Genomic DNA, 16,885 nt, shown 5'->3' with positions numbered 1-16,885 from the left:
CTACTTGTGATGTTGTGCTGGCTCAACTGTTTCTCGCAGGGCTTTATTTTCTCCATCTAGCTGATCCGCTAGGAACTGTGGTTGATATGTGTTAGCTTCAATTGTGAACGCCTGTGTGCCCATTCGTTCTTGCAGGGTATTGTGTGCCACTTCCGAGCCGTTTGACTGTTGTTGGACTTCTTCTCTAACCCCTGCTATCTCCAAACTATATGATTGTTCGAGATAGAGCACCCCGTGTCTTCCTTTGTAGAAATCGCCTTCAAGTGAGATTTGAATGATCAGAGCTGTAAAGTATGCTGTATAGTGTTTATATAGAGTTGCGATCAAGCTGTTTGTGACAAGGGATGCTTCGGACTTGATGCCAACTGGTTAGATGTAAGAGGAGAGTCTGGGGGAAATATGTCTAGGTGTCGGGGAGCAGGAGGCCCATATGGTTGACCTTTTTCCAGCCATTCTGGTTATCAGCATGGCCTGGCCCTGACTCTTGATTGGCATGGCACAGGTGCTGTAGGCTGGGAGTACTCCCATGGATCCTTAGCCATATCTTAATTCCATGACCGGGTTAGCCGACCAGAGGCAAACGGAGAAGCGTCCAGTGACTCCTTCCCTGGGGTTCGAGGGTGATCCTGACGGCCCTGACAAGCTCCCTGTGTTGATCTGAGCATTGTCAGGGATTGCATGGTACCCATGGGAAGAAGGAAATGGCAACCGTATGGAGGCGGAGGTGTGAGGGCCCCTTTTGTATTTCGCAGCACATTTCTGTAGGATCTGGTGCCGCCGGGGAAGAGGGGCCTATTTCAGAGTGCAAGTGTCTCTGGGAGAGAGGGCCTGCGCATGGAGCCGGGCACTGTTGCTGCTTTTCCTTATTGTCCCCATGTCAGGTGTCTCTGCTCCCCCTAGGTACCAGTGTGTTCTTGGTCCGAGAGGTGGACGGGACCTCAGGTTTGTGCAATGCGGCATTGATCGGGCCCTGACCTGGTTTACACGACAGCGTAGGCCCACATGGCTGCTCGACTCCAGGTGCCACGTCCTCAGCTCTGTGTTCCTATGGGGCAGTGATGGCGAACCTTTTAGCGACGGAGTGGCCAAACTGCAACCCCAAACCTCCCTCATTTATCGCGAGGTGCCAGCCAAAAATTAAAGCAGTAATTTATTGCTCCCTGGACAACTTTCAATCATACTGGCCTCCTGAGGACACCAACACAGTAGAAAGAAGGAGGGAAAATTTCCATCATTGTAGCTTCTATCCAGTGTCCCTCTGTACACAGAGAACCAATGGGGCCAGCAGTAGCTTCTCCAAAGATAATTTGTCTCTGTCCACACATTCTCCCTCTTCCTACAGTCCCAAGCAGCATCTTTTAAGTTGTTTGGAACTACAGTTAAATTCTTTGAGTCCTGTCTGGTGTCCTGGGGCAATGGCCTGGGTGCCCACAGAAAGAGATCAGAGTGCCGCCTCTGGCACCCGTGCCATAGGTTCGCCACCACTGCTATGGGGCGATAGGGACCTCGCTCTTGGGCAGTCAAGAGCAGAGGTTGCCTTACCTGCGTGTGGCGTACATGCTGTGCATGCCTGTCAGCCATTACTTAAAGCGGAGCTGTTGGATATTTATTATTCTTTTGATAATCTGTTTGGCTTGTTCATTCTCCAAACTGTACTCGGTGGAAAAAGTAATTTTGTATCTGTCCTCATTGACCAGATATTTTTTATTCCTGTTTTTGTCCCTATTATTATTGCTGGCTAATAAATCCGAGCAATGTTTGCTCATGGCTATGTAAAAACCCTCTTTTGAGCATTCATTCGGAGTAACCCAATCTGGACACAAGATGTTAAAACTGGCTTCTAAAATTTTCTGTATCAGAACAAGCCCTTCTGAGTTGTATTGCTTCTCCCACAGGTATTGATTTTGTGTGTGTGTGGGGGGATGATTACTGTGGGCATGTAGTGTGGGATTGCCAGCTGTCTCTTTTCTGTAAAGGTATGCCCCTACTAGATGACCTGGACTGCCCGTTAGGATAATGTCCAAGAATGGAATGCTGATCGGATCAGTATAAGATATGAATTTGTGGTTCAGGGAATTATTGTTCAAGTATACAGTTAGGTTTGGTATGGACCACACTCCCCCCTAAAGGAATTGTTAGGGGAGTAAATAAACTCCTCCCACCAAGCAATATAGAGGTTCGCCAATGAGGGCAAAAAAATGTGCACCCATTGGTGCCCCCCTAAGCTAAATATAATAGATATCATCAAAAGCTTAGTAGTTGTGTCCCAACAGAAATTTTGTTACATCAAGAGCGTGTTCACACAATTCCTTTGAATAATTTCCATATTTGCACTAATGGTGCGCTAACGCTATTAATGCAAGATCATGGGTTGTACTTGTATATAAGGCACAAACATCACAAGTGATCCACATGTAATTCTCCTGCCATTCAATTTTATCAAATACCCGTAATACTTTTCTGCTAGCCAGGATGAGTGCAATAATCTGCCTAACCGTTGACACAAATATTCATTGAGCGAACCTATGTCTAAAATAATAGGTCTAAAATTTGGTCTGTATTTTGAACAGCCTGTGAAAAATGGGAATGATTGGAAACTTAGGACACATTGAATCTATACAATTGTCTTGTAAAATACCTAAATGAATTCCTTCTTTTAACAACTCTTTTACTTTCTCCTTGAGTGGAATTGTTGGATCACAAGACAAGGGATGATAAGTTTCACAGTCCATCAATATATCCAGGGATAATTTTTTATTATGACAACTTTACAGCCCTTATCTGCCATTTTGATTATGACATGTGGGCGCAGCTTGAGATCATTGATAGCCAGTCGTTGTTTTTGACTAATATTATTGTCAAGTATTGCATTATTGTTGGTGTCCAATAGTTTGACTAGATCTCTCTCAACTAAATGCTGAAATTGATCTTAAGCTGCAACCCGTGAATTAATAGTGTTAAAGGAGGGATTGGGTATAGAAAATGATACTCTGTATATGTCTTGATGGTTTACTATTATTGGTAAGACTTTCAAGATCCATTAGAATGCACTGATCGCAAAAATCAGGATTGGCATACCTGTTTTGGATCCTGGGTCATATCTGTAGCAAAATCCCTATTTTTGCAATCCCATTGTATAGCATCCAAATCAAGAAAATGTTTGACTGTTAAGTCTTGGAAATTTATTGACATCAATCGAGGTATGGAATAGCTTGAAATGATTAGTTGGTACAAAATTTAATCCCTTCGATATCACATCAAGTTGATCTTGGGAAAAGATGCATGCTGACAGGTTCAGAACACTATCGCACACATCAGCACAAGGAACAGCTTTTATGTTTTTTTGCTATCTCCTGTGCTTTCTACCTGCTTTGTGGCCCCGTTTTTTGATTTTTAGTAGTTTTTTTTCCCCTAATGAATCGGAATGAACAGAGGACGTAGACACACTCAAGTCTAAATTATAATCATCGGAATCCGGCAACTAAACTGAGCAACTAAAGGATACTTTACGTTGGGTACGTTGTTTTGCCCTTTTATGTTTTCTCCTTTAAAAAAAATAGACCAGGGGTGGTACCCTCCTGTTTCTTAGTGTAAACATGACCAAATCTCTAGCAAATTTGTGTTTTTTCACCCGGACAATAGAATTTTCTAGCTCCTCTAAATTTTTGTTAACATGTTCCCGCATATCATTATACTTAAATTAAAAAATGATATTATCTAATGAAGTCTCTACTTGAAAAATTTGTTCTTTCAGTTCTTTTATTTTAATGTCCTCTTCAAACAGTATATGTTCAATGAGTTTAAGGGAACACTCTGACAAAATAATATTCCATTTGACTGGAATTTCTTTATGCAAAGTCCTTTTGGGATCATAGCTTTTTTCCAAGTAAGAACTGAGAGTATTATGATCCCACCACATTTCTAACTTTTGTGTCAGCAATTTTTCAAGTTTAATCATGAAATCTTTAAATTCAATTGAGACCGGTATACAGTCTATGTTCACATTGAAAACTTCTACTTACAGTTCCTTGCGGCAAGTGAATCCGCTGTAGCTGTAGTCATGATGTAATAGGTAGCAACACATTTCCAGCGAGCAAGACCGAAGATTAAATGTCCCAGTGTCTTAGCGAACTTGGTTAATTATGGCATGATAATCGTGATAAAGGCTCAAATCATGCCGTAATATCAGTCACTGATGAAATATCTGAGTGTATGTGTTGGCAAGCAAAAAGACTCCAGTCCAGAGTATATGAAGCAAATATAGTTGCGAAGTAGCTGCTTACCAACCAAACAATTCCTAGATCGCCACACGGAATAACTTCAGACGGCAGCCAAAATCAGTATGCGCCCCAGGTGCATGCGAATCACTGTGGACCAGCAGGTGAATGTTCAGCTTTCAGTAATATTCAGGGGCTTATGGCTATATACTAGGGGGGCAGGGGCTTATGGCTATGTACTAGCGGGGAAGGGGCTGATGGCTATATATTATTAATAATAATAATGGTAGGGGAAGCAGGCTATATACTGGGGAGGCAGGGGCTGATGGCTTAATAATAATAGGGTATATACATGGGGGGACAGGAGCTGATGGCTAAATATTGATAAAAATAATGGAAGGGGAAGCATGCTAGATACGGGGGGCATGGGCTTATGGCTATATACAAGGGGGGCAGGGTCTGATGGCTATATATTAATAATAATGGCAGGGGAAGCAGGCTTTATACTGGGGAGGCAGGGGCTGATGGGTTAATAATAATAATAGTAGGGTATATACGCGGGGGGGGGCAGGGGCTGATGGCTTAAAATTATTGATAAAAATAATGGCAGGGGAAGCAGGCTAGATACTGGGGGGGAGGGGGGCAGGGGCCTATGGCTTACCGTACGTACTCGTGCATAAGCCAAGTTTTTCAGCACAAAAAATTTGATGAAAAACCTCGCCTCAGCTTATACAAGAGTCAATTTAAAAAAAAAAAGAACCTTGCCTACTCACCCTCTGGTGCCCCGATGCTCGGCGCGGCTCCTCTTCTGTCTTCTCACTGCTGTATTGGCCTGCAGAGATTCGTCCATGCGATCTGCCACCCAGCACACACTGTGATGCAGTGGTGTCGCTGCTGACGACGTCATAGTCTGTGCCAGGCGGACGCGTCTTTGCCGGCTAATACAGCTGAGAGAAGAAAGAAGAGGAGCAGTGGGGGCCGAAGCATTGGGAAGCTGCGCCGAGCATTGGGACCGAAGGTCATTATGTAAGTCTGTTTTTTTTTTTTTTTTTTTTTTTAATGTGCTGGCCATGTAAACTATGCGGGGCCTGGCTGGCCGCACGCTATGCGGGGCCTGGCTGGCCAGGGGCTGATGGCATAGTAATAATAGTAATATAATAAATCATACTACATGGGGGCTGTGACCAATACATTTCCCACCCTCGGCTTATACTCGAGTCAATAGTTTTTCCCACTTTTTGGTGGTAAAATTAGGGGTCTTGGCTTATACTGGGGTCAACTTATACTTCAGTATATACAGTAATAAAAATAGTAGTAATAATAGTAGTAGTAATAATAATAGGGGCAGAGTAAGCAGGCTATATACTGGGCGGGGCTGGTGGCTAAATTTAATAGTAATAAATAATACTAGAGGAAGAAGGCTATATACGGTGGGGCCAGGGGTAGCAGGCTATATACTTGGGGAGGCAGGGGCTGCAGGCTGTATACTGGGTGAAAAGGGCTAGATTTATACTGGGTGCAAAGGGCTTCTGGCTATATACTAGGCTTTTACTCGAGTCAATAGTTTTTCCAATTTGTGTGTTAAAATTAGGGGCTTCGGCTTATACTCGAGTATATACTGTGCCTTTTACTAAAATATGTTATAAATATGTACAGCATTATTCCTTCACCCTTTCCCTGGTTCAGCTTCAGATGCAGAGGGTGCATGTACTTCTGCAAAGAGAGTCTCCCACAGCTGCTTCTCCCACCTATAGCTTCTGAACATTTGCACATAGAAACACAATTCTGGGGTAATATTAAACAGAAGGGTCTCCTCTATTAATATGAGTGAGGGATTTTGCATGAATACTTAGCAGAACGGGATATATACACTCATAAAGTTGCAATAAGGAATAGAAAGCTGTACATAAAAATGATCAAAATCATTTTTTAGTACAACTTTAACCCCTTACCAACATGTGATGTAATAGTAAAATGTCACATGCCGGGTTGCGGATGCATGGAGGGGGTTCACGGGTTGAGCCCTCAACATAGCCGGTAAATCTTTGCTCCATATTGCAGAAAAAGGCTTACCGGTAACACCCGCGGTCGGTGGGCTTTAAAAAAAAAATTGTGGCAATCAGCACATTGTAATGAATGTGGAGGAAAATATATGATAGGATCGATCAGACAACTTTGGGTTAAAGTACTCTAGGAAGTCTGAAAATTGGAAAAAGGAAAATTAAAAAAAATTTAAATTTAAAAAACCCTAAAAGTTCAAATAACCCCCTTTCCCTAGAACTTATATAAATAAACCGTAAAAATCATAAACATTAGTTATTGGCGCATCCGAAAATGCCTGATCTATCAAAATATAACAGTTTTTCACTGCGCTTCACCCTGTAATGGAAAATAGCGCTCAAAGTTGAAAATGGCACTTTTTTGCAATTTTAAAAAATATAAAAATTCTCTAAAAAGTGATCAAAAGATCTTACAGTCCTAAAAATGAAAGCATTAAAAATATCATCAAAAGTAGCAAAAAATTACACCACACTGAAATCCTTAAAATTCAAGCCAAAAAGAAAACGGCGCAAATGTGGTTTTTCACCAATTACACTGCATTTGGATTTTTTTTCCCGCTTCCCAGTGCACGGCATGGAATATTAAATTACACCTTTTTGAAGTGCAATGCAGAAAACAAGCCATCACACAGCTCTTTACATGGCAAAATAAAAAAGGTTTATAGATTTTTGAAGGTGGGGAGTGAATAATGAAAACGCAAAAACGAAATAGGTCTACAGCGGGAAGGGGGTTAAAGATATTAATACATCAAGGGTTCAGGAGATATGACTTTTTGAATTTGGTCACTGTCGAGACGTTTACAAACGTGCTTTTTGCATGGGGCATGTGCAAATGCAATGGACGCATATAGCCGTGTGGATATCGTGAAGGGGTTATTAAAACTAATTTAACTTTAACCAACTCCTTGAATTTTTATTTGAAAACTCTTATCTGAAGTGCTATTAATAAGGGAGAGAGAAAAAAAATTTTTGTTGTGGCATTTGTAATTTCTGGCCTTATTTTCTAAAAGGAAAACACTTAAATGTTGGAGGCTGTGCACACTTAAACACTTTATTTCATGCAAAAATGCATTTGTGGTTTACGTCCTTTTTTGTCCATGTGGCAGGTTCTACATAGGATAGGTATTGATGCATGGACTAGCTAGCCTCACATCTCAATATCAAATGTATAACATGAGCTAAACAGCGGGAATGTGCATAAAAACTGGCCAAAAAAGGATAATCATCAAATATATTGTCACATAACTCCTTACATTATTGAAATGTAGTAGCACTAACATAAAAACATTTAAAATCGTATGGCCACATGTGCCATAACACAATGCATAAATACGTCCAATGTGCGTAATATGCTTACAGCCCCCAATAGGTCCAGTATGGACCAACACTGGTATCATAGTATCATAGTATATAAGGCTGGAAAAAGACTCAAGTCCATAAAGTCCAACCTTTAAGAATTAAATAAATTTTTTATCCCCATAACCCGTGATATTTTTTCTCTCCAGAAAGGTATCCAGGCCTCTCTTGAACATGTACATAGAGTCCGCCATAACAACCTCCTGCGGCAGAGAGTTCCACAGTCTCACTGCTCTTACAGTAAAGAACCTTTGTCTATGTTGATGGTAAAATCGCCTCTCCTCTAGGCGTAGAGGATGCCCCTTGTCCTGGTCACAGGCCTAGGTATAAAAAGATCTTTGGAGAGATCCTTGTACTGTCCGTTCAGGTATTTGTACATTGTAATGAGGTCTCCCCTCAGTCGTCTTTTTTCTAAACTGAATAATCCCAAATTTTTTAATCTGTCAGTGTATTCTAGTTCCCCCATTCCCCTAATAATCCTGGTTGCTCTCCTCTGCACCTTTTCCAGCTCTACTATATCCTTTTTATACACTGGTGCCCAAAACTGTACACAATATTCCATGTGTGGTCTGACCAGGGATTTGTATAAGGGCAAAACTATGTCTTTATCATGAGAATCTATTCCTCTCTTGATACATCCCATAATTTTATTTGCTTTAGCAGCAGCCGCCTGGCTCTGGTCACTAAAATTATGTTTACCATCCACCAATACCCCCAAGTCCTTTTCAGCTCCAGTTTTATTAAGTAATTGACCGTTTAGAACATAATTATACTTTTTGTTTCCATGGCCCAAGTGCATAACTTTACATTTATCTACGTTAAACCTCATCAACCATTTCTCTGCCCACTCCTCAAGCTTCCACAAATCCCTCTGTAATGCTAAACTATCGACCTCAGTATTTATTACTTTACACAGCTTAGTATCATCTGCAAATATTGAAACTTGACTGTGTAAACCCACTACAAGGTCATTATTAAAAAGAAGTGGCCCCAATACTGACCCCTGTGGCACTCCACTGGTAACATCAACCCAATCTGAGAATGTGCCATTAATGACCACCCTCTGTTTTCTATCACTAAGCCAATTACTTACCCAAATACACAGATTTTCTCCTATTCCCAGAAGTCTCATTTTATATACCAACCTTTTATGTGGCACGGTGTCAAATGCTTTTGAAAAGTCCAGATATACAACATCCACAGCGTCTTCCAGATCCAGTCTTGAACTTACCTCCTCGTAGAAACCAATCAAATTAGTCTGACAGGACCCATCTCTCATAAACCCATGCTGACACTGGGTTATAAGGTTGTGCCCAGTGAGATACTCCAGGATAGCATCTCTAACAAACCCCTCAAATATTTTCCCCACCACAGAAGTTAGACTCATGGGTCTGTAGTTTCCAGGATCGCTATTTGATCCTTTTTTGTATATTGGTACTACGTTTGCTATGCGCCAGTCCTGTGGAACATAACCAGTCCTCAGTGAATCTTCAAATATTAAAAATAACGGTCTGTCTATCACCGTACATAATTCATGCAAACCCGGGGGTGTATGCCATCTGGCCCCAGTGATTTATCTATCTTAGTGGTTGCGAGGCGGCACCATACTTCTTCCTGGGTTAAACTGTTGACATTCCAAAAAGAATTTACATTATTCCTCATTGTGTCTTACACCAGGGGATTTTCCTGGGTAAAGACAGTTGAGAAGGCGACATTCAGTAGATTGGCCCTTTCCTCATCTCCTTCCACCATGACCCCCATGTTATTTCTAAGGGGACCCACACTCTCTGCTTTTAGTTTCTTATCATTTATATACTTGAAAAATAATTTGGGATTATTTTTGCTCTCCCTGGCAATATTTCTCTCAGTCTCTATTTTTGCGGCCTTTATCTGCTTTTTACAGGATTTATTTTTCTCTCTATAATCCTGTAATGCCTCATCGCTACCTTCACGTTTTAGCACCTTAAACGCTTTATCTTTCTCGCTTATTGCTTTACTTACAAGACTAGTTAGCCACATAGGCTTTTTCTTGTTCCTTTTATGCTTTTTCCCATAAGGTATGTGTTTCTCACAGGACTTTTTAAGAATATATGAGAAAAAGTCCCATTTTTGGGGGGGCTTTTGTCTTTGAGAACATTATCCCAGTCTATGCCTTTAAGGTCTTCCCTTAGTTGCTGAAAATTTGCCCTCCTGAAGTTGAGTTTTGGTTGCCCCTTCACTAACGCTCTTAGTAAAGCGTAATACAAAATCAATGATATTACGATCACAATTCCCCAGTTTCCCCCCAACCTGTAGTTTTGATACACTATCAGGTCTGTTGGTAAAGATAAGGTCCAGCAGTGCCCCCCCTCTTGTTGGCTCCAGGACTAGTTGCGACAGGTAATTGTCTTTTGTTGTTGACAAGAACCTGCTACCTTTGAAGGACCTGCAGGTTTCTGCCCCCCAGTCAATATCTGGGTAATTGAAGTCCCCCATGATAAGTACTTCACCTTGCTTTGAAGCCGCATCCATTTCACTTATCAGCATTTCCTCTGCTGCCTCCATTATATTTGGAGCCTTATAACAAACCCCTAGTAATATTTTATTATTCTTTTTCCCTCCTCTTATCTCCACCCATAGGGACTCCACATTTGCATTTGCGTTACTGATGTCATCTCGCAAGACAGGTTTGAGGCAAGAATTCACATATAAACAAACCCCTCCCCCTTTTTTATTTATACGATCCTTTCTAAAAAGACTATAACCATCTATAGTAACAGCCCAGTCATAGCTACTGTCCAGCCATGTCTCGCTGATACCCACTATATCATATTTCCGCTCCAACATCAAGAGTTCCAGTTCCTCCATTTTGTTTGTGAGGCTTCTGGCATTTGTGTACATACACTTTATATGGTTTTCCCTGTCCGTATTCGTTTTGTCCTTAATCCCCAATCTCATTCCAGCCCCCCTTCCTCCCCCATGGACTATGACTCTTCCCAGCTCTCTATCTACACTGTCTATTTGCCCTGCACAAGCGTAGTTGCCCTCCCCCCAGGTCTCTAGTTTAAACACTCCTCCAACCTTCTAGCCATTTTTTCCCCCAAAACAGCTGCACCCTCCCCATTGAGGTGCAGCCCATCCCTACTGTAGAGCCTGTAGCCGACAGAAAAGTCAGCCCAGTTCTCCATAAACCCAAAACCCTCCTTCCTACACCAACTTTTGAGCCACTTATTTACCTCCCTGATCTCCCGCTGCCTTTCTGGTGTGGCACGTGGTACAGGCAGTATTTCGTAGAAAACTACCTTTGAGGTCCTTTCCCTGAGTTTATGGCCTAAATCCCTGAAATCATTTTAAGGACCTTCCACCTACCTCTTACTTTGTCATTAGTGCCAATGTGGACCATGACCGATGGTTCCTCACCAGCCCCTCCCAGTAATCTGTCAACCCGATCCGCAACATGCCGAACCCGAGCACCCGGCAAACAACACACTGTTCGGTATGCACGGTCCTTGTGACAGATTGCCCTGTGTGTTCCCCTAATAATTGAATCTCCCACTACCAGCACCTGTCTGACCTTGCCTGTGCTCTAATTACCCTTCTTACTGGAGCAGACAGTCCCCTGGTTGCTAGAGGCCACGTCTTGCTGCAGCATTGCTACCCCAAAGCTGATATCAATGCAAGAAAATCCCAACCTGCTAGGACTAGTTGTATAAACAATGCAAGATACTCCAGAGAGTAAAGTGGCAAGTGCCTGTTAAAGTGATAAATATGCATCTTATACCATAATCAGTCAAACACATAAAGTCCAAACAGCATAAAAGTGATATCACCGTGTTAACATTGGGGGGTCGAAGATTGTACCCCACGTGTTCCGCCTCCACGGGCTTCCTCAGGGGTATCATACCCAGTTTTTATGCATATCCCCGCTATTTAGCTTATAATGTAGGTTCAACATAGGAAAAAACATAAGAAAACATTCTGTATCGAGAACATCGAAATTTTATTAGGACTTGAGAAGGAGCACCACGTCTCATTGAACACATTAGAGAGGCACGTGCTAGTAACCCCAATACCATTTCTTTTGCAGACTTTAGAGGTCATCCCCGTACCTCCCAACGGAGGTAATAGACATGGCACCCTTTTAAGGCGAGAAGCCTCTTGGAGAATTAAAACTAATGCGTTAGGCCCTCTAGGTCTGAACGACAAAAATGAAATGGGGTCCTTTCTGTAATATTATCTAAATAATGATATTAATTGTTTCTCTTTCCCTGCTTCCTGTTATTTATCTTTCAGTTTCTCCCGTTCCCCTGTCTTATCGTTTCGCTTTTCCCTCTTTCCTTATTTTCTTTTTACTTGAGACTGTCTTAATGTTCAATATGTACATTCTGCAGTGTACCTGTATCGCGGTTTGTTTATACTGTACAGTTTGGGCTTATGATCCAGAACTACTTGCATGCACAGGTCTGGAACACAGAGGCGATAGACACAAAACCCTTCTGAGAAGAGAAGCTTGGTGGATCATTAAAACAGAAGATTAGAATCCAAAAATGATATGGGGTATTTTATGAGGCTGATTGATAATTTATCTTGAAATTGTAAGGATTTAATATGAATAGAATGGTTGTTTCAGATGGTACATTAAAATTGTCTGATAGATGCTATCGAAAAATAGCTGTACTCTATTGGATAGTATCAACACAACTCCTCCCCATGTTATGACGAACCCTGTGCTTCATGCCTAATTCATTTTACTATAGGTGAGCACTCAGTATTGAGGGCAAATGCAAAAAAGATTAAGTAGTGCGAAACGAGTCGTCCTTCACACTTTTTCCTGCTTCGTATGTCCCTCCCTGTATCGCTTAAAAAACAAGTGTTCCTCTTTTTGAATACTATCCAGAAGCCAGTCTTTATCAGACCCGAGGCTGTCATGGAAACCGACTGCCGCTTCCAGTGTAGTCATGTGTTCTCAACAAAGATGGTGCCGCCCACGCGCCATCGTCTGTAAAATGCCGGTGGCGGTGATCAAGGGGATAATATCTATATCACCCATCGCAGGTATTAGGGGTGGGTGTTTGCTGCAATATGTATGACCAGGGCTCACCTACGGTGAGTGACAGCTTTTTCCTTTTGAATACTATGAAGATTGTTGCTTTCACTATTGGAGTTAGAGCACCACCGCAACATTGTGTCACAAACCGCACATACAGCTAGGCCCATACATACTACAGATAAATCTCTGCATACAGTACTTTAGATGGTGCCCCTTATTAAACTAATACAATTTTACCTTTTTGGATGCTGGAGAATCCTATGTAAAAATGGCATATACTGCAATACAGTATACAGTGTAGGGTAAAAAAAACCCTAGATGGTCTAAAAAAAAATTGTAAAGGTAAAAAAAATGTATAAAATATACAAAATATATATAATACAAAATATAAAAACTGTCACCCGGCAGCGAACCCCATAACGGAAAATAGCACCCTAATGTCCAAAACGGCACTTTTACATAATTTTACATTGCATAAAAATGAAATAAAAAGTGATCAAAAGGTCGCACAGTCCTCTAATTGGTGGCAATGAAAATGTCAGCTCTTGCAAAAAAAATTACGCCTTACACAGAACCGTACACCGAAGTATGAAAAAGTTATTAGCGTCATAAGATGTTGAAGCAAATTTTTATTTTTGTACACTGTTTTAAATTTTGAACATTTTATTAAAACCCCATAAAAGCCATATTAATTTGGTATCACGGTGATCATACCGAACCAAAGAATAGAGTGGATGTGTAATTTGGAGCACACCTTGAAAGTGAGCCCATGCGAAAGTGACGCAAATGCGTTTTTTTCGGCAATTTCACTACATTTTGGAATTTTTTTTAAAAGCTTCCCAGTACATGACATGGAATAATAAACATCACTAAGAAGCTAAATTTGTTGCACAGAAAATTAGCCCTCACACAGCTCTCTATAGTCATGGCCATAAGTTTTGAGAATGACACAAATATTCTATTTTCACATGATCTGTTGCCCTCTGGTTTTTGTGTGTTTGTCAGATGTTTTTATCACATACAGAAATACAAGTGCAATCATATTATGAGTAACAAAAGCTTTTATTGACAGGCTCAAAGGGGGTGGTGGGCGGAAAAGTAGGGTGTGGAGAGGATAAGGGAAGGGATGGGTTTGTGGTGGTAGACATAAACCTATGCACGCTCTCATAGATAAGGAATATGTGTGCTATAAGTTCTCTGAAAGAAAAGCTATAGCACAGGATGTAACAGGGTCTTTAAAACCCATTCATCACAATGTAATGAAAAGTTGAGGCACAGACCCCCAAATAGTGACTAATTCTTCTGTAGCCCACCACAATGAATTGCTAATATAGTGATCTCTCATGGTAGCACTCATATTCAACTGCTCCTACTCCTATGAGGGGGACGGTGTTATACCATGAGAGGACACCCTAGACAATCATATAGTGCATGAAACAGGATTCCACCTGAACAAAGGCAGATTATATTTTACACTTTAAATCTTAAGTGATAACAGGTCAACCAATGAGAACTAAATGTGACCTTTATTAGAGAGATAAAATATCTCCACTACAGATATAGTCCTCAGCACTGCATATCATTAAATTAAGCGCTATGCACTCCTCATCCCGGTCCTTGAGACGACACACTGGATCTTGCTGGGCATCTATGTGTGACTCGGGGAACGATTCTTAAGATCCTCTATTCTAGTAGTAGCTGCCTCAAGTTGCACTTGTAGATCAGAGAAATGTCAAAAGTTCTGGTTAACTCTTTTGATTGTAGAATCTAACTAGGACTTCATGGTGGAGACACTTTCTTCTACTTTATATAATTCTTGATGTATTTCAGCAAGGTTAGAGCTGAGTTTCATGCAGGACTTCAATACGGTCCTGTGGCACTTGAACTGGTGGTGACATAGTAAGAGGTAAGGTTGTCTGGGGACACTGTTGAGGCACGTCCTTTTTTGCTCAATAGAACACGTTTCCTGCAGAGGCTGAGGAGAGCCAGGAAGGCATGTGTTGGCGACCCAGGTGCAGTAATGGCGCTCTGACCCGGGGCTAAAGATGGCATTTTGCCATGTGCTACTGTGTGCCGAAACTCTGTGACCGACTGCTGTGAGCCTTTGGCTGTGGACCTCTTTGTGCCTCCCCCTTTCATGTATTCTGAGTCGTGTGAGACTCTGCAGCTTTAGGGCCACCGCTAATCTGCTTTTGGGGAGGTGTTTTTGCGGATTATGCAGCCGTGCTAGTTTGCCGTAGTGCGGAGCTACTGACTCGTGCTTCTGCCTCTTCGGGCTCATTTGATTCATTTTATAAAGTCATACAGCTGTTCCTGGACATGCCAAAAGCACAGACGGACATAGCGAACAATTAAATCTGATGGTAGATGGTTGAAAGTATGGAGCAGAATGATAATGTAGAATCCGTACATACATCCCCACAGTCGGCAATAGCAAAAATGTACTACTACTGATTCATGAATTTGTGTAATATATGGATATTTGAGGAAACATGCCACTGTAGTGCACACATCAGTCAGTGTTTCCTACTGTTTTAAAAAATATAAATACATAAATTACAAATATACCTAACATTACACATAATTTTTAACACTTATTAACAGTGAAGTCCAGAGGGAATTGACTTTTATTCTGGGGGAATAGAGGAATAGAGCTCAAACAGCAACTGGTCAGAATGATTTCAGAGGAACTATGTAGGTTGTTTTATTTATTTTCTTTTAATTTGGAGAAGTGACAGTTATTACCTGCCATTGTTCGCTCATAATGCATATACATATTAATTCTACTACAAACCTCTTCAAGATCTAAATGCAACAGTTTTCCACTTTGAAGCAATCCATTGTCTTGCTGCTATCAAAATAGAAGTAATAATCCATTTATGATTCAAAGCAAATTTCTCTCTGCCTATGTGTAGTAGAGCTAAAGGAAAGCAGGGATCAATTTGAGTCTTCACAGCACTAGAATGAAGAGTGCTTGGGACCAAAATAGTACTAATTTCCAGCATGTCCACTACATATGCCCTAGGTCAGTGTTGGCGAACCTATGGCACGGGTGCCAGAGGCGGCAATCAGAGCCCTTTCTGTGGGCACTCTGGCCATCGCCCCAGCACACCAGACAGGACTCATAGAATCCTTCTGCAGTTTCAAGCAACTTAAAAGATGCTGCTTTCAGTGATAATTTGATACTTACTTCGCTACTTGGGGCTGTAGGAAGAGGGAGAATGAGTATACAAGGTCGATCTTTGGAGGACCTCCTGCTGGCCCCACTATTCTCTGTGTACAGAGGGACACTGGAAATAAGCTAAAATTATGCAAATTTTCTATCTTTCTACTGTGTTGCTGTCCTCAGGTGGCCAATATGATTGTTGAAGAACAGGGAGCTGTAAGTTACTGCTTTAATTTTGGTTGGCACCTCGCGATAAATAAGGGGGGTTTTGGGTTCCTTTTTGGGCACTCGGTCGCTAAAAGGTTTGCCATCACTGCCCTAGGTCCTCATCCTACTTACAAATACACTTCTGTTGATATGATTTTTTTTTATCCTTTGCGTTATTGAAGTTTTCTTTATTTTTATATTCTCTCACAGGTAGCCACAGGACAACCACATGAAGGTTCTAGTTATAGTGCACGTAAAGATGGAACAATGGCACTCAACAGAATTGACTATGCTCGTGTGAAGGTAGCAGAACTTGGTAGAACATGTGAACAGATGTTGGAGCAGCTTTGATCAAGCACAGTGCCCAATTTGCTTAAATGGCACAGAGTTACCCACTTTAGATCTTTTGTTTTATACTGTCATGATGTGCTTTTTATTCTTCTCGCTTATTGCCTTTTTGACTAACATCTCTGGTTGTGGGGTACATTTGTAATTAATTTCATTAAATATGTTCTTTTAGAATACAACATTGTGTAATATCTCATTTTATTGAGAAATTGAAAGTGATTAATTTGCAGTTATATATTTATCTATGTAAATTTCATTTACCCCGTCAGGATAGGAAACTGGGGGAAATTTGCGGATCATTGGAGATGGGCGAGTGCTCCTCACTCTCACCTCCATAGGTAGCCTGACCTCCTTCCTTCTAAAATCAACTTTTAAAATTATGCTCATGAGCCAGAGGGTCTATCCCGGCACCTTTGAGACTTGTGCAGTGAGCAAGAGTTGCTCACTGCTTATATACTATGATAAGCCTTTAAATCTATTTATCATTCCTGAATCCATTACT

At 41.3% G+C, this 16,885-nt stretch overlaps 1 protein-coding gene across 3 annotated transcripts in view; it reads left to right on the top strand.

Moving 5' to 3' along the window:
• Positions 1-16,562, top strand: part of MED11 (mediator complex subunit 11) — a 94,181-nt gene extending 77,619 nt beyond the window's left edge. For all 3 annotated transcript variants that reach the window (XM_072113872.1, XM_072113871.1, XM_072113870.1), the window contains exon 4: positions 16,246-16,562. In XM_072113872.1, the coding sequence (XP_071969973.1) occupies positions 16,246-16,386 (141 nt within the window). In that variant the 3' untranslated portion in view covers positions 16,387-16,562. The remainder of the gene's footprint in view (positions 1-16,245) is intronic.
• The last annotated feature ends 323 nt before the right edge of the window (positions 16,563-16,885 follow it).

This window comes from Engystomops pustulosus, chromosome 1 (assembly GCF_040894005.1).
Source record: "Engystomops pustulosus chromosome 1, aEngPut4.maternal, whole genome shotgun sequence".
Lineage (NCBI taxonomy): Eukaryota > Metazoa > Chordata > Amphibia > Anura > Leptodactylidae > Engystomops > Engystomops pustulosus.
Note: the sequence above shows the minus strand (reverse complement) of the source record. Positions and strands in the feature narration are given on the sequence as shown.